This window comes from Protobothrops mucrosquamatus, unplaced genomic scaffold, assembly GCF_001527695.2.
Source record: "Protobothrops mucrosquamatus isolate PMUCROS unplaced genomic scaffold, P.Mucros_1.0 scaffold448, whole genome shotgun sequence".
NCBI classification, from domain to species: Eukaryota; Metazoa; Chordata; class Lepidosauria; order Squamata; family Viperidae; genus Protobothrops; species Protobothrops mucrosquamatus.
Window position 1 is genome coordinate 82,546 of NW_015386771.1, and position 22,475 is coordinate 105,020.

At 39.8% G+C, this 22,475-nt stretch overlaps 1 protein-coding gene across 1 annotated transcript in view; it reads left to right on the plus strand.

Annotated features, from left to right (window-relative positions):
• The window catches only part of LOC107287859 (cullin-9-like), a 54,587-nt gene that overhangs the window by 16,990 nt on the left and 15,122 nt on the right, over positions 1–22,475 (plus strand). The window contains 24 exon segments of the mRNA XM_029284227.1: positions 511–704; positions 1,054–1,262; positions 2,321–2,558; positions 4,099–4,204; positions 5,731–5,958; positions 6,371–6,461; positions 6,610–6,781; positions 7,430–7,535; positions 9,156–9,251; positions 9,859–10,034; positions 10,710–10,843; positions 10,941–11,126; positions 11,775–11,890; positions 12,509–12,691; positions 12,888–13,045; positions 13,760–13,994; positions 14,143–14,314; positions 15,682–15,827; positions 16,734–16,842; positions 17,279–17,475; positions 17,566–17,825; positions 17,925–18,288; positions 18,596–18,736; positions 22,105–22,269. Of these exon segments, the coding sequence (XP_029140060.1) occupies positions 511–704; positions 1,054–1,262; positions 2,321–2,558; positions 4,099–4,204; positions 5,731–5,958; positions 6,371–6,461; positions 6,610–6,781; positions 7,430–7,535; positions 9,156–9,251; positions 9,859–10,034; positions 10,710–10,843; positions 10,941–11,126; positions 11,775–11,890; positions 12,509–12,691; positions 12,888–13,045; positions 13,760–13,994; positions 14,143–14,314; positions 15,682–15,827; positions 16,734–16,842; positions 17,279–17,475; positions 17,566–17,825; positions 17,925–18,288; positions 18,596–18,736; positions 22,105–22,269 (4,182 nt within the window).

Below are 22,475 nucleotides of genomic sequence, written 5' to 3' on the forward strand. Positions count from 1 at the left end.
GTTGCTTCTTGTCCTGCTTTCAGGAGCTTTGAAAAATAACTTGACTCCCTCTTCTTTGTGGCAGCCCCTGAGATATTGGAACACTGCTATCATGTCCCCCCTCGTCCTTCTCTTCATTAAACTAGACATACCCAATTCCAGCGGCCGTTCCTTATATGCTTTAGCCTCCAGTCCCCTAATCATCTTTGTTGCTCTTCTCTGTACTCTTTCTAGAGTCTCAACATCTTTTTTACATCGCGGTGACCAAAACTGGATGCAGTATTCCAAGTGTGGCCTTACCAAGGCATTGTAAAGTGGTAACACTTCATGTGATCTTGATTCTATCCCTCTGTTAATGCAGCCTAGCACTGTGTTGGCCTAATGTTGTCCCTGCTTCTTCAGAAATGTCTTCAGTTCACTATGTCCTCACCAAAACTCCAAGTTGAACAACAGTTCAAACAGCTGAAGTATAAAGTGGTTGCTGATCAGTTACTTATTTGTGATCTTCCTTTTCTGTTTTTGTTTTTCTAGGCATTGAAAGTATTGGTGGGTGCTGGGAATTGCGAACTGCTTGGTACCAGTGGGAAATCATACCCTCTGAATCATTCAGATGCTCAGATGATGCGGGAAATTTTTGCCAGCATTGGTTCTGCTTCCAGCAAAGAATCTGATAATTTACTATGTGTAATTTGTACTGCTATTGAGAAGATGTTGGCTACACCTGGGTAAGATGAAAATTAAATCTTGATGAAATAAAGGAGCATAACTAAATTTAAGGAATTTACATTAAACAAGGATAAGGAGAGGATATTGAGAATTCACTTTTTTTTCCTCTTGTGGGGAGAATTTGGTTGATGTCTTATTTTGATAAGTTTTCTGTCCTCTACCTTGAGATTGGAGGCAATCTGACATTAATAGTATTACTGTTTATTTCAAAACACATAATCATTTCTTAGAACTGAATAGCATTATTAATTGTTTAGTGTTGGAATATTATGCATTCCAATAATTTTTCCTTCCACATCCTCCAGCATTACCTCAGTTGCTTATGCCAACCATTCCTCCTTTCCTCAGAGCCTCATCGGCAGTGCAGAATGGGCTGCTGGTATTAAACATGCTGATCAACAATCACAAGGGCCTGGCAGAACAGTTGGGAAGCTGTGACCTCCGGTCGGTCCTACAGAATTGTTGCCAAACAGGCCAGGGCTCCAATGAGATGCTAGCTCGAATAGTGCTCAATCGTTTGGCTGAGCATAAATTGCCCTTGAGCCAGGAGAACGCAGGTACAGATTACCTTTAAGTTCACAGTTGCTTACCTTTGCCCTTTTGGCATTTTACTTCGTAAATGTGTAATGGCTTGTTTTATTTCCATTAGGCTTTGTGTAAGGACCTACCTCAGCTAAGCCACCCAAGAAAGCAGAACTCTTGAAACGGGCATTGTCTCAAAAGGAGCTTTTATTAGGGGCTAGTGACAGCAGGGAATCAAGGCGAGATCTGAGAGAAAAACCCGTGAAGCAATACATTAAAAGCAACATTCAATACTCCTCTCCCCCCCCCCCTCCAGGGTCCCAGTGTTCATTTGAATCCCAGCCAATCCACAGCTGGCATGGTGTTTTGGTAGCTGGTCTCGGAGGGCTCCTCAAGGTCTTTCTCACTTTCAATTTCTTCTGGCTCCAAGTGCAAACCATCTTTCAGATAAGGGAGAGACATTCCATCCCCTGGGGCAGGGGTAGGCAACCTTGGCTCTTTTATGACTCGTGGACTTCAACGCCCAGAATTCCTGAGCCAGCTATGTTGAAGTCCACGAGTCATAAAAGAGCCAAGGTTGCCTACCCCTGCCCTGGGGGAAGGGCATCGTAGCAGACAGTGCAAAGCAATCCCAAAAGCTCCCCCCTCCCAACAGAATGGCAGGCCACAAAGAAAGGCTACAGAAAGGTAGAAAATAGGCATGAGGTTAAAATACATTTCTTCGGGGACCTGACACTTTGCTTCATAGGATGCCCTGTTTTGAAGACCTAATAAAGTTTACCTCTCCTTTATGTTGGAAAGGATTGGCCAAGCATGCAGTCATTTTCTTATTCTTCTATATCACTGTGTCTTTCTAATTACCCATAGGCTTCCTTTTAATAGCAAATCACAGGAGATGATTTTCACTTGCTACTTTTTGGTTCTTGGAAGGTCCAAAATTAACTATCCCCCAATGCTGCTGGTGAAGATGCCCTACCTCGTGGCCACTTATGGAGGGCATGATTAGCAGCTGTTTTTTTTCTCCATAGCCTATTTCAGGAAATTCTGTTTTGACATAGAGAGATCATCTCCTTCTCTCCCCTTTTCTGTCTAGAATCTGAAGCTTCCTTTGAGTTCAAAGACATGGATGTACCAACGCTGCTGAAAAACCTGCATGAAGCCAGCTTTTCAAAAGAAGTAGTGCTAGCACTGGAGCACTGCCTTTGTGATAAAGGTGTTTACCCTGAGAGAAATGGAGTGGACGTTTTGCCAGATCATGAGCATTTCTTGCTGCTGTTGAAAACCCTAGAACAGTTGGGAGCTGAAAAGGCTGTCCAGATGGCCATGCTGAGGTAGAATGGTGATGTATTTTACCATCATGGAATGTGGAAGATACTTTTAGAAGAGTATTTGGATTCAGAGAGAGTGGGGTGGTTTGAATAGTGCTTTCTTGGGTGGCAAATAAATTTTATGAATGAATTTGAAACTCTTTACCTCCATCCCCATCATTGTGCCGGGAATTCCATATTTTCAGGCCCAATGCCTTTATCAATCAAGAAACATGCGATAAATTTTCTTTTTCACATTCATGCTTTTCTTACGGTATGGGTATGGGAAGGGGTGGGAATAAGGGATTGAGGATAGGGTAGGGGAAGGTACAATAATGGGGTTACCCCCAATAATAATCTCATGCTTTAACAAGCAAACTATCGTCCGGGTATACATATTGAGTAAACATAGTTTATATAATACTAAACAATTATAACGAGTAGAGTTGGCTATAATCATATAATTAGAAATTAATAAGTAAATACAATTCCTCTAGGTAGATAACCTTAATTAATAAAATATCAACTAATTCTGACTGTCGCCACTAGTATTTAAAATCACTAATAATAACGCTATTATTAAGATAGAAGATAAAGCTTAGTAAAAAACCTAAAATCATATATTCTATTTAATTTCAAGCTCTTTTCTCATTCTGTCGTATTTCTAACCATTGATAAAAAATTTTCCCAAGTTTTAAAGTAAATTGGTGCTTTCTTAAGGTGGGGCAACTCAGTCTTCTGGATAGGTTAGCACAGAAGCTGTGAAGTAGGTAATTTATCTGTAAATAATGTAACTTGCTGACCTGTATCACCACAAATCAGTCCGTACAAGAAAATGGCTTGAGGCTTGTGTGTGCCATAAGCTTAGGAAATGGAACACTGCAGACAATTGTTTGAAATGGGAATAATTTATTGTTATAAATTTTGGGACACTGCACTACAACTATATGGGGCAATTATCTTTACTCTTTTCTTTTGCTCTCTATCACTAGAGCAGGGGTAGTCAACCTTGGCTCTTTTATGACTCGTGGACTTCAACTCCCAGAATTCCTGAGCCAGCACAGCTGGCTCAGGAATTCTGGGAGTTGAAGTCCACGAGTCATAAAAGAGCCAAGGTTGACTACCCCTGCACTAGAGGCTTAGAATTGTAGGAATTGCAAGTCCTAAAACGGCACTGAGGTGAGTGAAATTCCTGCAGCCTTTGGGACTGTTTGTGAAAGAACTGAACCACAACACAGAAACAGCTTTGTGATCAAAACCATAAAAATGAATATTTGGCATCGGGCAGTACGGAAAACGTTTGTTGCTAGAGTTGGGCCTGTAGAGAATGCGATTCATCCCAAATGGTATTGGAGCACCTTAAATTGATGAGAAAAAGAATTGTATTCTTTTTGCAAAAAAAGTGTTAATGAAATACATGTACAGTAGAAACTTGATTTTTATTACATAGTTTAAATATACAGTTATTAAAATAGTTCAGACGGTCAGCTTAAGACACTGAACTCAAGATGTTGTTGTTCTTAAATTGAATTCTGCATTTATAACAAGTACCTTCTCTTTGCAGGATTTTGAATAAATTTTTGGATATTTCCCAAGAGGATGCATTGCCCTGGCATGAGTGCATTGAGCCTTGTCTGTCCTCAATGAGTACCCACAATAATGAACGGGAGGTAAGGGATCAATTGCAACATAAATTGAAAAAGAGATTAATGAGAGGCATTTGAAGAAGGTATGAAAAATATTAGTGAGCTTGTTGACCAAATTGCAGATTCTTAATTCAAGCCAGATGTAGTTGGCAAAAAGCATTTTTCATCCCTGCTGGCAAATATATATTACTAGTAATTAAAATTTGGATTAAGTAAAATTTGGATTGAAAATCAGATAGAATTGAGTCAGGAAGTCAAAAGCATATACAAGTAGTCCTTGACTTACAACCACAATTGAGCCCATAATTTCTGTTGCTAAGTGAGACATTTGTTAGGTGAATTTTGCTCCATTTTATTACCTTTCTTGCCAGAGTTGTTAAGTGAATCACTGCAGTTTTTAAGTTAGTCAAATGGTTGTTAAGTGTCTGGCTTCCCCATTGACCTTGTTTGTCAGAAAGTGGCAGAAGGTGATCACATGACCTGGGGACTCTGCAACTGTCATAAATATGAATCAGTTGCCAAGCATCTGAATTTGATCATAAAGATGCTGCAGTGGTTATAAATGTGAAAAATGATCATAAGTCACTTTTTTCAGTGCCGTTGTAACTTTGAATGGTCAGTAGATGAACTATTGTAAGTCAAGGACTACCTGTAGGTATATTTGCAGGTACAGAACAGGCATAGCTAAGTTCTTAGCAGTCTAGCCAGAGTGATAGAGGTTTCCCATGAGATCCATAAATAGGTGTTGTCTTTGCCATGAAAATTTGCTAATTTTCCAACAGTAATAATTTCTTTCCAGTTTCTCCTTGAAATACTTTCAGAATGGTCAAATTAACTGGTTTTATGTTCAGAACTGCTCAAATTTGATCCCCTTAGGAAAAACTAAAAAACTACTTTTCAAATGGCAGTTGATTACTGGCAAGAACGTCTTCCTACGCCTTTAAGTAGGCTCTACAGATGTTACTTGAACGTTAAATTCTTATTGTGGCTAAGTAGCAATAGCACTTAGACTTATATACCGCTTCACAGTGCTTTACAGCCCTCTCTAAGCGGTTTACAGAGTCAGCCTATTGCCCCCAACAATCTGGATCCTCCTTTTACCGACCTCGGAAGGATGGAAGGCAAAGTCAACCTTGAGCCGGTCAGAATCGAACTGTAGAACTGTTGGCAGTCAGCAGAATTAGCCTCTAGTACTGCATTTTAACCACTGTGCCACCAGGTCATAGAGTGTATACCTAGATTTTATGTCTTTATAAGTGGTAAAGAGAAAAAAATGTAGAGATTGCACGGTACAGTCACTGATAGCATGTGACCCACAACGTGTTTTAAAAGAGTTAAATTGTCCATTGAGCTGAAATAGGTATCATACCCCTGATACATGGGTTGATCAGGCGTTCCTGAAGATACATCTAAGAAGGGTTGTAATCCCCTGGAAGATACGGCTGGTGATGAGGGATAAAAGAAAATACAGATGGAAAGGGGAACTGGCTTGTCAAAAACTATTTTTCTATACCCTTCCTGCTGAGATTTTATTACGTTTCTGTCAACAGGTTGTGCAGGAGTTCATCCGTTTCCTGCATCGTTTAGCTACCACCAACAAAGATTGTGCTGTTGTGATGTGTCGTGTAGGCACAAAGGAAGCTCTGACCAAAGCTATGGACAAGCACAACTCCAACCTGCTATTGGTGACAGAATTGCGGGACCTTGTGACTGACTGTGAGAAATATGCTAGCCTTTATAAGAAGATGACAACCAGTATCCTGGCTGGTTGCATTCAGGTAACTTTGACCTTTTCTGTGTAGCTGGTTAAGGTAGCTGGCCTTAGGAACAGGTAGACAACGAGTATCAACAGAGTGGTCAGATAGTCTGTAATAAATAAGAGCAGCCCAAACAGTCAAGAGCTAAACTTGGTCAAAAATATCTTTCTTAAGATTATGAGATTCAGTTCTCTGTTCTTGTAAAGGAATAAGCAACTTTCTGACCCTCGTATGAGTTTTTTTTTTGGGGGGGGGGGCTGAATATGATTCAGTGCTGTATACAGATGTTGATAGGACAGAGAAGCTTAATAAATTCTGTTCTGTGGAACAGCTTGCATTATAGAATCAATAGATTTAAGAATAAAAGCTTTTCTTTAACTAAATCTTAAGTTTTATTAATGAATATGTTCTGCTATCTACTTTGTTTATAAAGATGGTTCTGGGACAGATAGAGGAACATAGACGAAGTCACCAGCCTATTAATATCCCCTTTTTTGATGTTTTCTTGCGCAACCTTTGCCAAGGTAAATGATTTACAACACTCTTTGGAATCTAAAAATTGGAGGATTCATGCACAGATCTGCTGTAAAAGGAATAATTGTCTGTCTGTCTCTGTCTTCCTCCCTCCCTCTCCCTCTCCTTCGCGCTCTCTCCTCCCTCCTCCCTCCCTAGGTTCTAATGTAGAGGTGAAGGAAGACAAGTGTTGGGAGAGGATAGAAGTCTCTTCTAATCCACATAGAGCCAGTAAACTGACTGACAAAAATCCAAAGACATATTGGGAGTCTAATGGTAGCACAGGTTCCCATTACATCAATGTCTACATGCATCGTGGAGTGGTAGTCAGGTAAGTCCCAATGGACGCAATTAGCTAATTAGCTTTGAGAGTTTCTAGGCAGCAGGGTGAGAGCGAGCTTTACGATTAAATGTGAATTCAGCAGATAGTTGATCAAAGTCATGAAATTATGTGCAATAGTTATTGGGAATTCTTCATTAGGCAAAATGATAAATAAAGCAAAAGGGAGGAGAGGCAGATAAGTCTGCATTTAAATTCAGTATGGTGGATTGTGAGATTAGCAGATAGCAGACGATGAAATAATTTCTCACAATGACTTTTGAAATGAAAAAGCAAATTAAAAATGTTCTCTTCCCTTTTTTTTTTTTGCAAATTGCTCTGTTTGTAAAAATGCAATATCATACATTTAACTGTAAAATGCCCTAGTAAAGTATTGCCCTGATTTGGATTAGTTACATTTGGGTGTGTGTGTGTGTGTGTGTGTGTGTGGATATGGTTTTGTATATGTATGTCTGCATGTCAATATTTATGTCTATATAGTAAGTTCTTTGAGAGAAAGGAATAGATTTGGAACTATTTCATGAAATACTTTTAGTTACCCAGGCAGACTTTATCTCATGCTTTAGTGAGTATGCCAGGATGCATCCAAAATCTGACATAGATACAAAGAAACCACTTTTCTTTTCTTTTTTGCTGCAGACAGATGACTTTAATAGTAGCTAGTGAGGATTCCAGCTACATGCCAGCTCGGATTGTCCTGATCGGACGAGAGAACGGATCTAGCGTCACTAGTGAGCTCAATACTGTGAGTGCTTCATTTTTTTCTCTCTAAAGCCAGTCTACTTTTAGAAACCTTCAGTAAGGAAGGTTTCTGCTATATTGCTAACATACAGTCAGGGTTCATAGACCTACAAAGAATATGTGTTTGTTTTTGAGCTGTCCATCCTTGATTTGATATCCCGTTGGAAACTTGCCATTTCTCAAATTATCCATGCTCCATTCTCTGATACAATTTAATTAATTTACTCTGTTGAGGCGCCACACAACTCCAAATGACTCTGGTGTCTCACAATGTAAAAGAAAGATAAAATGCAATTGCAATTAAATATAAAGCCAATACAACATTAACTAAAAAAATCAGATAAAGAACAAGATGATGATTCTGATCAATAACAAAACTAATGAGGGGCTTTAGGTCTGGGAAAAAAGGTCTGGGAAAGAAGACAGGTCTTCAAGGCCCCCCAAAATGCTTTCAGTGTAGGAGCCACTTAGATGGTAAGGGGAATTGCATTCCAGAGGGCATATGTTAATGCTAGGGCTCAGAGGATAGGATTTACAAATACAACTGAAGAGATATTGGTGGTAGAGAAGATTTAATCAGACGCGTTTTGTACGGTTTTTGTTCTAAGCTGCCTTCAAAAAAATTGAGAGAAAGCTCCCAGTTCTTGACTAAAGGAATATTCTTCTGTTGATAATGGATGATGTTCTTCCTGTCCCTAAAACTTCAGTTGAATGGAGAAGGATTCTTTGATTTTATATTTACAAACTTTCTCACTTCAGACTTAAAGGAGTACCCTCTTCTTGCTAGATGCATTTATGCTGTTCTTATAGGGTGAGCATATATAACCAACCATACCTTTATCTACAGTAGTGGCCAAAATTTTGGAAACCTTTTGGGAAAAGTGTATTTTTGAGGTTTGATGGCTAATAACACCACTTTTTTTTGGAGTAGTATCATAAAATTATATATCAATGGAAAGATAATCAAGAATGTAATGCAACATAGTTTGTTCAATTATCTGTACTGAATTCTATGAAAAGTTATAGCCAAATAACCAGAAAAAGGAAGCACAACTTGCTTAGGTTGATATCAGGTAGCTTTCCTTCATCTGATTGTAGCCAACGAGCATGAGTGTTTAGAGAGCCAATCTGGTGTCATCTTGTTTTGGCAATGAGCCAATCAGATCACAGTAGGATTTAGTTATTGATGTCATGTATTGAAGCTGAGAGGAGGACATTTGTCAATGTGTTATGTGATCGCTATCAAGTTGGTTGGGTTTTTTTGTGTTCTTTCATTTAGTGAGCTTGTAAAATGTAATAAAATTAAAGTAATGGTGCAAAGAGTTGACTGGTTGCCCAGAAAGCGATGTAAAATAGTATTATTAAGTGAACAAGGCTACAGTTATAAAGAAATTAAAAGAAAAATTGGTGGAAACTTAACCAAAGGTGGCATTTCTACTGTACACTTTTCCCAAAAGGTTTCCACAATTTTGGCCACTACTGTATGTGGTGGAGAAAAGCATTACATTAGTTCATTACATCTGTAGAAAGCACATACTTGATTTGTGGATTTCTTCGGCTCCGAAAAGCAGGTTGCTGCCTCCATTTGCATTTCTTGCTGAGACTTTGGCTCTTTTTCTAACAGGTGAATGTCCTACCTACAGCTAATCGGATAGTTCTTCTGGAGAATATGGCCCGCTTCTGGCCAGTTATACAGATCAAAATTAAGCGCTGTCAACAGGTAAGTCTGAATGTTGTTTCTTGAAACAAAACAAAGACTAAAGAGCTGTGCTTGACCACCCCAATAGTTTTTGACACATTGCTATAAATTCGTCATCAAAATACTTCTTTCCTCAGATTAATAAGACTTTTCATAAGTGTTTCATTTGTTATGTTTCTTAGAGAAAATAGATTCATTGATTACGTGAATTATAATTGCACGAGTGCTTGAGAAGATATAAGTGGTAAACTTAGCTATACAACATGATGGATGATAAATTCCTTTCAGTTTAATGATTTATACTGCCTTTTTGAATGGAATTTTATTTTTGTTGGCTATTTTTTTCTTTGAAAAAATTGACGACCTGGCATTCTTTTTTTGCACAGTTCATAATAAGATAATTGGTTTTGAAAGCATAGTATCTGCCCTCCTGCAAAAAAAGTTATTTCAATTTTCCAATTGATAGAATACTGGAATTTTTTTGTTAGTAATATGAGAAGCATTGTTCAGCTGTAAAAATTGAATGCTCTACAAATTAAATAGAAATATCTTTGAAAAGAACCTGCATATTAGACAGAGAGTTACTTGAAAAATATTTCCCTATTGGAGAAAACTATGTTATTTACAGGGTGGCATTGACACACGAGTGCGTGGCCTTGAGGTGCTGGGTCCCAAGCCCACTTTCTGGCCCATCTTCAAAGAACAGCTGTGCCGACGTACATATCTCTTTTATACCACCAAAGCACACACCTGGTGCCAGGAAATCTTAGAAGATCGGATGCAGCTGCTGCAACTTTTCAACAGGTCAGATCTTTTCTGATATAATTCTTTTATCCTTTTCTCAGGGCTGCAAATGGGGAGATGTTCCAGGGACCAGAGCTGATTTTTGCAGATCAAAAAAACGAGCACTGCTATAGGCCATTCCTATATTCTCTGCTATATTCCTAAGATACCCTTGTTCCTACTTGTTAAATATGTGTCAGCCCTTCAAGTTAGATCAAAATAGGACACCAAGTTATGAATGCTGCTGTTCTTAAAAGGTTACAGTGACAGAATCATGTAAAGTCTGAATGCTCTTTCTTCTTCCCTCTATCTTTATGACACTTTCTGAAATTAAATTACTGCCGTAAACCTAGATTTTGTTCATCTGACTTTTTGCCTTGCTTGCTGCTCCATGCATTATTATGGCTCACCACCCAGTCAGCCAGTTGTTTAGACTGGATTTGACATTCTTGTTCATGTATTAAGTCCTTCCCAAGGACTCAAGGGATAGGCAGATGCTATTATTAATATTAATAATTTGATTTGATTTATATGATCACCCGTCTCACCTAAGTGACTTTGGGTGACTCACAATAGATAAGCAGTGTATCGTGGTATCTAAGTTTCTGCCTCCTCACCATATCCCCCCCCTTTTTTTTACATTATGAAATTTATTTGTTCCAATCCAAATAAGCTGCATCTTTTTTCCTACTGTAGATTGAACAGTGCCTTGCGCCATGAGCAAGTATTTGCCAATCGCTTCCTTCCTGATGATGAGGCTGCCCAGGCTCTAGGCAAGACCTGTTGGGACGCCCTGATTACTCCCTTGGTGCAGAGTATCACCTCTCCAGGTACTAGATGCTTCCTTGCCCAGATCTTTTGATGACCGGTCTTGCCTATCCCTTCCCTTCCCAAGCAGATGTGTTAACTGTCTTTCTCTCTTTCCAGACTCTAGTGGCATAAGCCCCATGTCATGGTTACTAACTCAGTACTTGGAAAATCTGGATGCAGCCAGGAGTTCCATGAGCCGAGCTTCCATCTTTAATTCCCGTGTTCGGCGCCTGAGCCACTTGCTAGTGCACGTGGATTCTGCCGGCCCTGAACTTGAGGAGCTGAAGCCTCCTATTAAAACCAGTGAGTGTCCTTCTTTGGAGCAAATAAGTGAAAAAAGGTCAAGTCCTTCTTCCAGTATTGACAGAATGGTAACAAAAGGGCACCTCCTTGGATATATTATATGACAAGAACAAGATCATCTGTAAGACTATGCTGTAAAGATTGACGGCATGGAATTATTGACTGGAGAAAAGTTCTAAAGGATTTGGGAAGTTGGAGACAGGTATTTGAGGACTCGAGTAGCTCTCTATCCCAGAAATCTTCCTTGTTACAGACTGAGAGGGGAAATAATGTAAAATATTGTCTTCTATTTTATTTTCTTTCTATTTTGAATTTAACAGAATGCAAAGAATATGTTAAAACCTGTATCTTTGGGGAGACTTGCTTTTTTCATATCAAATACCTTGACTATAGCCAAAAATCTGAAATTATCTAGTGTCTAAAAACCCACTTTTCTAATGGGGATAATTTTAAAGGTGCACTGAGTTTCCATTTGTTTTACAGTTGTATAAATGGAATTATTTGGAACAGACCTTTTGGGAAACAGTGGTAGAATTCCACCTGTTCAGGAGAGTCAGTTTGTCAGGTGCTTTACAGATTGTTGTTGTGTCATACTAAAAATTAGGGATTTGTAATGCTCTCTGATGTTGTGTAACATGCAATTTGCAGATGGGAAGAATGGTAAGAACAAGGAGTCAAGCTCAGGAGTTCTCAAGCCAGCAGTGAATAAACCCTGTGGGATGACAGGCATCACACAATGCTGGAAAGGTGTAGTGCAGCAGCAGGTAAGGATGGCTGAAAGGTGGTGTCCAGCAGCAAGAGGACGAATGCATGCATCAAGCAGGGAATCGTGACATTAATGCAGACTTTTGGGTCTTTGTATTGATATCTTCTATCATAAGCTATCGGCCAGTTCATCATGCATGCTTCTTTATAATTCATGGTACAAGTTAAAGCATCTTAGAGAACTGTGTTAGGAGCTCTGAGGCTTCAAAGAAATGTGAAATTAAGCTCTCAGTGAAAAGAGTGTGTCTATTCCAGGGGTAGGCAACCTTGGCTCTTTTATGACTCGTGGACTTCAACTCCCAGAATTCCTGAGCCAGCCAGGAAGGTTGCCTACCCCTGGTCTATTCCAACTTTGTTATCTGCTAAGCTAGGTAGAGTTTATTATTGAATTCCCAGCATATGATTTGCCTCCTGGTTGCTTTTAGGCAATTATTTATACCAATAAACAAACAATTATGTAAAATCTTTAGGTGGAACATCTTGAATGTTCCAAAATAACAATTGGGCATGAAATTTGCTTGACTTCAATGAAGAATTGTTAAGCTTCCTCGGGTGTGATCCCATTGAGCTAGATAAAAAGGTTGAGATGTTGCCTGTGCCTCTTCTCTGTTGTCCAGGTGAAATGTTTCCTGGAGTCCTCCTGGCAGGCCCCTGATTTCGTGGAACGATATTGCAGAACCTACCAGCGCCTCCGTACTGCCATGGAGGAGCTTTTTGGACAGCAGATCTCCTTCATGCTGGCCTTGTGCCACGGTTTCTCCGGAGGCTTGTTGCAGCTCTCCTTCCTGACAGCCATGCATGTAAGTCAGAGATCAAGTAGACATGTCCATAAAACAGAGATGTACAAGTTGAGACCCCAAATTTTCACTCCAAAAAAATTACCCGAGACTTCCAAAAGTAGTTATTACATTGTAATTGTTAATGGAATGGAAAGAAATATATATCAAATAAATGTTTGGCACGTATCATGCTAACATATGTTAACCTGATTTCCAGGTGAGTGAGCAATTTGCCCGTTACATTGACCGGTGGATCCAACAGAGCTGGGCAGATTCGGGTAATGTGGAGACCTTTCAGTGCCTACAGCAGAGCCTGGAACCCATCATCTTCCTAGCAAATCTGGAGTTGGCCAACACTTTTGAGCGATTCTACCGGTGAGGCTTTTGTGGAGAGGAGGAAAGAAAGGAAAGATGAATATACTGCTTGTACTAACAGAGTAGACAGGTCTCAGGTAGGAAGCTTTTTGGCAGTAATGATAAAGCATCTTGCTGATCCTTCAATCTGGATGAAGACGTCTTCAAGAACATACATATGGCTCTGTTTTAAGGAGTACAGGTAGTTCTCAACTTACAACCATTTGTTTGGTGACCATTCAAAGTTACAACAGCACTGAAAAAGTGTCTTATGAGCGTTTTTCACACTTATGACCATTGCTGCATTCCCATGGTCATGTGATCAAAATTTGGACACTTGGCAACTGGCATGTATTTATGATAGTTGCAGTGTCCCAGGGGCATATGTGATCCCTTTTTGTGACCTTCTGACAAGCAAAGTCAATGGTGAAGCCAAATTCAGTTAATAGTTAATAAAAGTTAAACCACATAACAACTGAAGTGATTCACTTAACAACTGTGGCAAGATGTAAAATGGGACAGAACTCACTTAACAACTGTCTTGCTTAGCAACATAAACTTTGGGCTCAATTGTGATTGTAAGCTGAGGACTACTGTACTTTGAAGGGCCTTGGGTCCTTTTTAATGAATCAAATAAGCCTATATCTCCAGGCACACTGTAGGGACTGTGAGAATAAGCGTGGCTTATGGATGACCCTTGTTTTGAATTTCACCTTGAACACCTTGCCTCTCCAGATACTACCTAGGAGATCGTCTCCTGTCTCAAGGGAAGACGTGGCTGGAATCTGCTGTAGTGGAGCACATTGGGATCTGCTTCCCCAACCGCTTCCCTCAGCAGATGCTGAAAAACTTGAGTGAGATGGAGGAGCAGCAGCAACAGTTTCATCTTTTCCAGTTGCAGCAGTTGGACAAGCAGCTGCTGGAACTAGATCAGCAAGAAAACCCTGAAGAGGCGATGGAAGAAAATGAGGTGAGCAGGAGGAAGAACAGATCTAAAGCAAAAGTAGACCTCTGATGTAAAAGTTTTTTTTGTCTTAAGTCTCTTTTGTCTGATTGATGCTGCCAAGAATGTCCTGTTGTTAGTCACAAAATTGATACTGGATCTGTTTTGCTCCCAGATGATGGAAGATAAACCATTTTCTCAGGAGCAAGAAGCAGAAGTGAAGGTATTGGCTTTGTCTCCACGTTGTTGGACCGTCTCTCCCCTCTGCTACCTGGAAGACCCTGCCAGATTTTTCCCATCCTCTCTCAGTCAGCAGCTGAGAAAATTTGCAGACTTCTATACCCAGAGTGAGTATGAGATGGTCCTGATTTGGTTAGGAAGCAACGTTCTTTATAGGTTCCACTGCATCCTGGTGTAGTTGTTGGTAATCAAACCAAAAATACTTCACCCAGAGACATTATAATCAGGAAGGGTTTATAAACCTGGTAACTAGTAGTTTCAGATTTCTGCTAAAGAAATTTCAGTAGATTTTTAGAGAGGCCATCATAAATATTATCTCTGGAAGAACTGACCAATTATAGGACTAAGGAACATAGCCAGTTGACAAGGAAAAATCATATTTGGTTAGTGTAACTCTATTTTAGAAGTGAAAATTTCAATGTTTATAAAGTGCAAAGAGTTGCCTATGACCCTAAATTTCCAACGTGGAACATTGCCTGGCACTTGCCAAGCTTTTTGCCTACCTCATTTTTTGTTTAAGATTAGAGATGATTGGAGATTAAAAAATAAATAAATAGGAAATACAGTAGTGAGTTGCAAAGTGTTATTTGGCATAATGAGTACTTATAATAATGTTTCTAGTTCCAAAAAGATCCCAATGGTATTCTTAAAAAAAGAAATGGTGGATGGCTGCCACCAAATCCTTTGCTAACATTTTTATGAAAATGATGATAACATGCTTTCAGCATTCTATATGTGCCAATGAGTTAAAAAAAAGATTGGGTACGCCTTCTTTGATCCTTTGAAAAATAAGTAACCAAGATTTTATGAAATAAGTGATTGAATTGTAAAATGTAAAGATTAGGACCATTTCATTTCTACTGAAAATGAACCATTTGATAATCCAGAATATACTTTCTATTTATTCCATTCTTTGTCCGATGACTCTGCATGTGTGCATATATATTCATGTATACACACTGTACTATTCCCTTTCAAACTAGGCAGAATTATGTGAAGCACAGAAGGCCATCAGAAAAATTAATGGCAAAATAAATTACACAAGAAAGAAGAAAAAGAAAAGACCACATTATTCAACAATACTTCTCCATACTTTTTTATACTTTATCCTTGCTTCCAATATATCCCTTCACTGCTTCGTACATGTTTTTTAATATGTTTTTAGTTTTTTCACTTCTTTTTGAGAAACTTGGCAGATTCCATATTTTCTCAGGCTCAGAATGGGGGGCACACAAATCTAAAGGAGAAATGCTGCTCCAGAGGACAGCACTGCTGATTAGTGATAGTGAAGCTATGCTTTCTGCATCCCATCAGATGATGTTACTTTATTGGCTTATATGATTATTGTTCTCAGCTTAAGAAGGAGAGTTTGCAGTGTCTAAATAATTGCCATGCCTGGGACTGAGGGCTTATAGAAATGTCTTGGTGAGCTTTCAGTGTATTTCTCTCTCACTGAATTTTTCATCTCTTTTAGGCCGGAGCCATTTTGGGATGGAACATACAAAGCCACAGCGTTTACAGTGGACATGGTTGGGTCATGCTGAGCTAAAGTACCAGGGCTACATCCTGCAGGTGTCCACCCTGCAAATGTACATTCTTTTGTGCTTCAACCATGCCGAGGTCCTGACTACCTTGATTCTTATTTCATTGCTTCATATCTATGCTTAGTATTTATCCATCTGCTTTAGTTTTATTGACATTGATTAGGCTAGGAATTGAATAATAGTAGACAAAACTATTTATCCTCTCCATTCCTTTCCCCTGTTTCTGGCTTGTGGAAGGGAAAGCATTTTATTAAAAAATGGAAATGTTTTGTATTGAGGCATCAGTGATAGGGAATTCAGTCTGAACATGCTCTATTTGGATTTATGTTTAGTGCAGATATGTATAATTTGTCCTTTTCATAAGATAAGGATGTTTTCTCCCTGATTAGGGTGAGGGTGGTAGCATAAAGTTGGATCAATGACTTTTGTTTATCAACTTGTGTTCAGCCTGCCAGTTTGCCTGATTTAGGCTGGAGTTGGCTTAGGGGTTCTGTGGTCTGATATTTACTGGTGTTGCTTATAAAGACAGAATAAAAATCTGATAATTAAAAATAAAATAAAAAATAAATTTAAGCTGTATAGAATCTCTTTCAATGAGACAACCTCTTCTGAAAGAAAAAATAGTATCTTGACATTTTCTGCAGTGTTATAATCACAGCATGATCTGAAGTTATTCTGAACGGGATGATTGTGCTGGTGATTCTGGATTGATTGGTGATTCTGGATTGATTCTTGCTGCTCTGTCCTGGGAATCTATTGGTGATTCTGGATTGATTCTTGCTGCTCTGTCCTGGGAATCTATCAGCAGCTCTTCCCCTTATCAGTAGCACATATCCCTGTAAATGGGTTAGGATCTCAGAATGGAAGGGTTATTGAATTTGCAATATTCTTTATGGTAGGGGCTGAAGACTAGATGTCACAGCTTTCTTTTCTGTCTTTTTTTTCATATGTTCAGCTTTATTTCTTTCTTTTATTGTTTCAGGAAGTTTCTGTGGAGACACTATTAGAAGTCACCGGTCTCTCCCCTGTCCTCCTAAGCCACGCCCTGAAACCTCTGACAAAGGAGAATGGGATACTTACCCAGAGGCAGAGTAAGTAGAGAGGACATTCCTCTAAAAGGGGATACTGAGAGTTTGTAAAGTTGGCCTGAAAATTTGGATGGGATTATGACTTTTATTTAGTAGATTTATATCCCACCTTTCTTCTGGGAGCTCAGTGAGGCATACCGTGCACTTTTTCTTTCAGTTTTTCCTTACATGGCTGAAAGACAGTAGCTGGTCCAGTTACCCAGTGAGCTTGCACAGCTGACAGTGAACTGAAACCTGGGCCTTTCTGTCTTATTCTCTTCACAACAGAATCATTAAATAAACTCTCAGTTGATTTCATGGCTCGATGAAGAAGCCTCATTACAAATTCAGTGATGAAGTTAAAAGAATTTTCTTAGTCATGTGTCACAGAATACAGCTGAATTTAGAAAGGCAAAAAATATCTTAGCTCTGCTCAGTCCCTGTCTTCTTTGACCGCTAGGTCTTTTGAGGCTGAACGAGGGGACACTGAGCCAGCCATCCGGTCAGCGCCTGTGGCTCTTGCCCAAACAGATGTATTTGAATGTGGAAGAAAATGAGGGCTGTGCTCTGGAGAAGAAGAGGAATACCATTTGCTGTCTCCTTGTCCAGATCTTGAAGGCGGAGAAGGAGATGCATATTGACAACCTGGTATTTAAGGTATGGAATGCAAGGACTTAAGCCCCTTGCTGAGCTCAGCTGGCAGCCAAAAGGAAGGTCTGCTGCATTCATTCTTTCTACCGTGTTCAGGTGATTGATGCCTGCCAGAAACGAGAGTCTGCTGGTACCCAGAAATTTTTGAACTTTTGCTGTAGTAGCACAGATGTCTTCTCTTGCATCCTGCATCTGCTGAGCCAAGGTTACATCCAACGCCAGGAGGACAACCCACATATCTTGGAGTACAACTTGGCAGAGCCCACCACACCTCACCGAGGTCAAGCCCAACTCATTTTTCAAAACATTAAATGCCAAAAACCAAAGAAGGCTTCTGGGAAAGATACAACCAACAGGTAATGCTGTATTTTAATTTGCTGTGCCATATACACCAGAGAGTGAAAGCAATCCTTTGTTGTTGTTGTTCTTGTACTTGATAAGGCTTTTCTTGTCAGATTGGATACCTTTGGCCTTGACACAGAACAGGTTCTGATGGAGACGGTCCTCTTGCCTTTGGGACGTACAATGAATCAAGAAGAAGTTGAGTTGCTGATGACCCAAACAGTGGAGAAGGTGTCAGATACTCTAAGTGTGACTACAGATATAGCTCAACATCTGCTCATACACTGTAAGTGGAATGTGGATGTTCTGATTCAGCGATACACGGAAGACCAAGAGTCGATGCTGTTTTTCTCAGGGCTGCAAGTGCAAAATCCTCAGCCACCTTCAAGCCCTGTCAGCCACTGTCCAGTGTGTGTGAATCCTCTGAGTGAAACAGACGATCTGCCTCTTCTGTGTTGTATGCACTACTGCTGTAAGGTAAGAGCTTCTTTACTACTGTGATAATAGGTATTTGGGATGGGGTACAATTGCTTTCATTCTGTCATAGTAGTAGTGTGTTAGTCTGGCATCTTCCTTTGGAAGCCTGAAACATCTTGTATTTCATTCATCTTTGTGGATTGCTTTGGACTTTTTTCATATCCATGAAAGAACATTGTCAATCTATAGAGTTGGTTTCCATTCCTACTCAAATAATTAATAGCATTTTTATAGTCTATGATAAACTGCAGTTAAAATATTCCATATTTGTTTTCCTCTTCCTTCCTTCATTTTTTTTTTTAACTAGTCCTGCTGGAATGAATACTTGACTACTCGGATTGAACAAAATCTGATTCTGAATTGCACATGTCCCATTTCTGATTGCCCTGCACAGCCCACTACTGCCTTTATCCGCTCTATCATTTCCTCCAAAGAAGTCATTGCCAAGGTAAGCAGGGTAATTATAAAAAGCAGGCTTAGCCGATTGAAAAACTGACCAGTCCCCTCCAGAAAGAAATTTTGTTCTTATGAGTGGATACTTGCTATATTTTGAAGCTTGAGGGTTGTCATAGAAGGTTAAGCTGTTAATCCATTATGCTAGGTATGCTTAATTTCACATTAGTAGAGACTCCCTTGCTGTACATGACTACCGGTAGTTGTTGCTTAACGCCCAGAATTGGGCTCAGAATTTTGGACCTGACTTGATTTTATGACCATTTGTATGATGATTGTTAACTGAATCACCATGGACATTTAAGAAATCCAGCACATCCAATGGGAAAGTGGCAAAAAATATTGCAAGTTGCAATCACAGAACTCTGGGATGCTGCAACTAGTCATAAATGTAAGTCTGCTGTCAAGAACCTGAAATGTGGTCACTTGATCATAGGGGGAGGGGGAGAGAGGAGGAGGGCATGACAGAATGTTTTACAGTAGCCAAAAATGATATATGGGCTGTAAAGCTCCCTTTCTGAGACCCTCGTAACTTCAGAAGGTTGTTATGTGACCAGTCATTAAGTGAGGATTATCTGCAGCATTTTTTTTTTTAAAAAAAATCTTCTTAAAATAATTGGAGCAATTTGCTCTGAAGATGTCTCCTTGTGCAGTGAGTATTAATGGAATCTAAAGAGTACTTGGTCAAAGTACTTGGTATATGACGTTGTAGAAATATACGAAACAAAGTAAAAGATAAAAAAAATGTTTTGTTTTTTTATCCATATGTACTGGTTTGCATACTGTTGTACTTTCTCTCTCTCTCTCTCTCTCTCTCTCTCTCTTGTATATTATGTTATAGTTTGAATAAAAAAAAATAGAGATCTAGATATAATCCCCTAAAATATATTACTGGAGGGTGCGTGTCTATTTTTCCAGCACTTCTTGACTTCAGAAACAGTGTATTTGTTAGTTTTCCAGGCGGAAAGCTAGTGAACGTAATGCTTCTGAATGTTAGAAAGAGGCTTTTTCTAGCCTTCGAAGCAACTACATGAAGAACACCAGCCCTCATGAAGTTTCTAAAAGCAAGAAAGGCTGGACTATTGCAATGTGCTCTACATAACACTAAACCTGGAAAGTATAATTGGTTCCAGAATGTGGTAGTTTACACAGTTAGACACCTCCTCGGTTCACCCATGTTACATAACTGCTATTAGAGTTGTACTGGCTCTCAGATTCTTTCCTGGTGCAATTCAGGGTGCTGGTTACTACCTTTAAAGCCATACACGGCAGAGGACAAAGTTATATGCAGGTCTACTCTCTTTGAGGTTATCTATATCAGTGATGGCGAACCTTTTAGAGACCGAGTGCCCAAACCGCAACCCCAAACCCACTTATTTATCACAAAGTGCCATCAGCATTGTGGTGCCGCATCAGCACTGTGGTGCTCTGGGAGGGGGCAGGGAGGCACCTCTGAGTGCTGCCTCTGGCACGCAAAAACAGGGGGTACAAAAATGGGCCACCGTACTGCAAGGAGCAAAAACGGCCGCCACCACGCTGCGGGGTGCAGATACAAGGTGCTGCACCACGCAAAAACGGGGCAGGGCTAGTGAGTATCACGCAGGCACTAACCCCACCCCATTTGCAGCACGTGTGTGCTCACGGCCCTGTGCACGCATGCACACATGTAAAATGCTTCCCCCTCCCTTTTCTTCCAGTCCACCAATCGACAGTGGTCGGTAACCTCTGCTCGATCACCTCTACTCGAGCTTGCTAGTCGGTCGCTTCGCCTCCTTTGTGCTGGGCAGGGCTCCTGCTCCGGGCGGCGGTGGCGGCCTGATGGACCTGCTGCCGGCGGCAGTGGCGCGTGTGCCAACAGAGAGGGCTCTGAGTGCCACCTCTGGCACGCATGCCATAGGTTCGCCACCACTGATCTACATGCTTTGCCAGGCTCGGCAGGCTGGGCTTGCTCTGAGTCTTGTCCCTTAAAGGTTGCCATCTAATGGATCCTACAAAGCATGTTTTTAATAGCAGCCCCTCCCCTATGGAATTTTCTTCCCCCGGGATCTGGCAGGTTCCCATCCTTTTAGTTCTCTGAAAGCTGAAAAGGTTTGGCTTTCCCCCTAAAGGCTGGGATAAGGTGAGGCTGTAGCCTGAGGATTGCATGGTTTGCTATATTGGGGATTGTAGGTCAGATCCCTGTTTTTCTTGGTTTTGATTTTACTATTGCTGTGAGCCACCTAGAGTTGTGTTTTGTGATACATGGACAAAATATAATCTATCTATACATGTACACAAACAAGATCCCTTCTACCATGTTATGCATTAATTTGTAAATCTCATTTATATTTAACAGACATCCCGTTTTAAGAGAAACCACTTCCCCCCTCAATCTGTTAAATCAATTTAAGTCATTATATTAATTCTGAGTGTGCGTCATTTCCATGTTAATCTGTCCATATTTTTAAAATGGATTTAAAAGTAACGTGTTAATTACATCTGAAATGTTAGGATTTAAAATTTCCCAAAGGGATAAAAGCTTGTCCAGTAGTATAACCTTGTTACAGAATTCCATTTATTTGGGAGGCATGACTGGTTTCAATTTTGCTGCCTTTTAGATAACTTATAGTATCTTAATTGAAATACTTTTGGATCAAATCCATCCAAAGAAATAAGATAAGAAGAAGTAAGATAATATTTAGCATTTAAAATCCACATGCAAGGGCGATAACAGTACATAAAGGGTCTCAGCTAGTATTAAAAGTATTAGAAATACTTATTCATTAAGACATTTAAAAGCAATAATAATATGCTTTTTATTACTCTTTTAACTAAACCTTCTAATTCAGTAAATCCCAAACCTGGGAAAATTACCCAAAATTGGATAAAATTGGATAAAAGTGGTAATGACACACAAACCCATTCCCAATCACAATAAAGACATTTAAATAAGGAGTTTCTGATAAATGGTTTTGGGTAACGAAGGAAAAGGTTTAGGAAGCACTGTTCTAATTGGTTTTGCTGACTGTTTCATTTATAACATTTTATCCATCTATCCTCTTCAGAAAATGATGTAACTTAATATATTATTTAATTGAGAAAATATTATTAGATTAGATTATGAAGGGATAAGTCTCATTTCAAGAAATTCTTAGGGAATAAGGTAGTTTATTTTTGCATCCAACATTAGTAAATATTCTGCTACTTCTTTTAGGATTAAGGTGCTATCCTAAATAGAATTATCTTTAAAAAGAAAAAAGAAACCTGTTGAAAAACCTGCTTTGTTTGTTAAGAGGTTTATAATATGCATATAACATAAATATGTCCTCGATATTTTTAATGAGAACTCCAAAGCTAACATTCATGCATTTTTTTTTAATGCAGTATGAGAAAGCCCTTCTAAGAGGTTATGTTGAATGCTGTTCAAACCTCACTTGGTGCACCAACCCTCAGGGCTGTGATCAGATACTCTGCAAGGAAGGCCTTTGCTATGGAGAAGCTTGTTCAAAGTGCTCTTGGATCTCCTGCTTCAGCTGCAATTTTCCTGAAGTAAGGCTACGGGTCTGGATGGGGAGGAACAGACTCAGGCTCAACCCTTCCAAGACCGAGTGGCTGTGGTTGCCAGCGCCTCGGCATAGTCAGCTGACACCATCGCTGACTATAGGGGGCGAAACTTTGGCCCCCTCGGAGAGGGCGCGCAACTTGGGAGTCCTCCTGGATTCGCGGCTGGCACTGGATGACCATTTGTCGGCCGT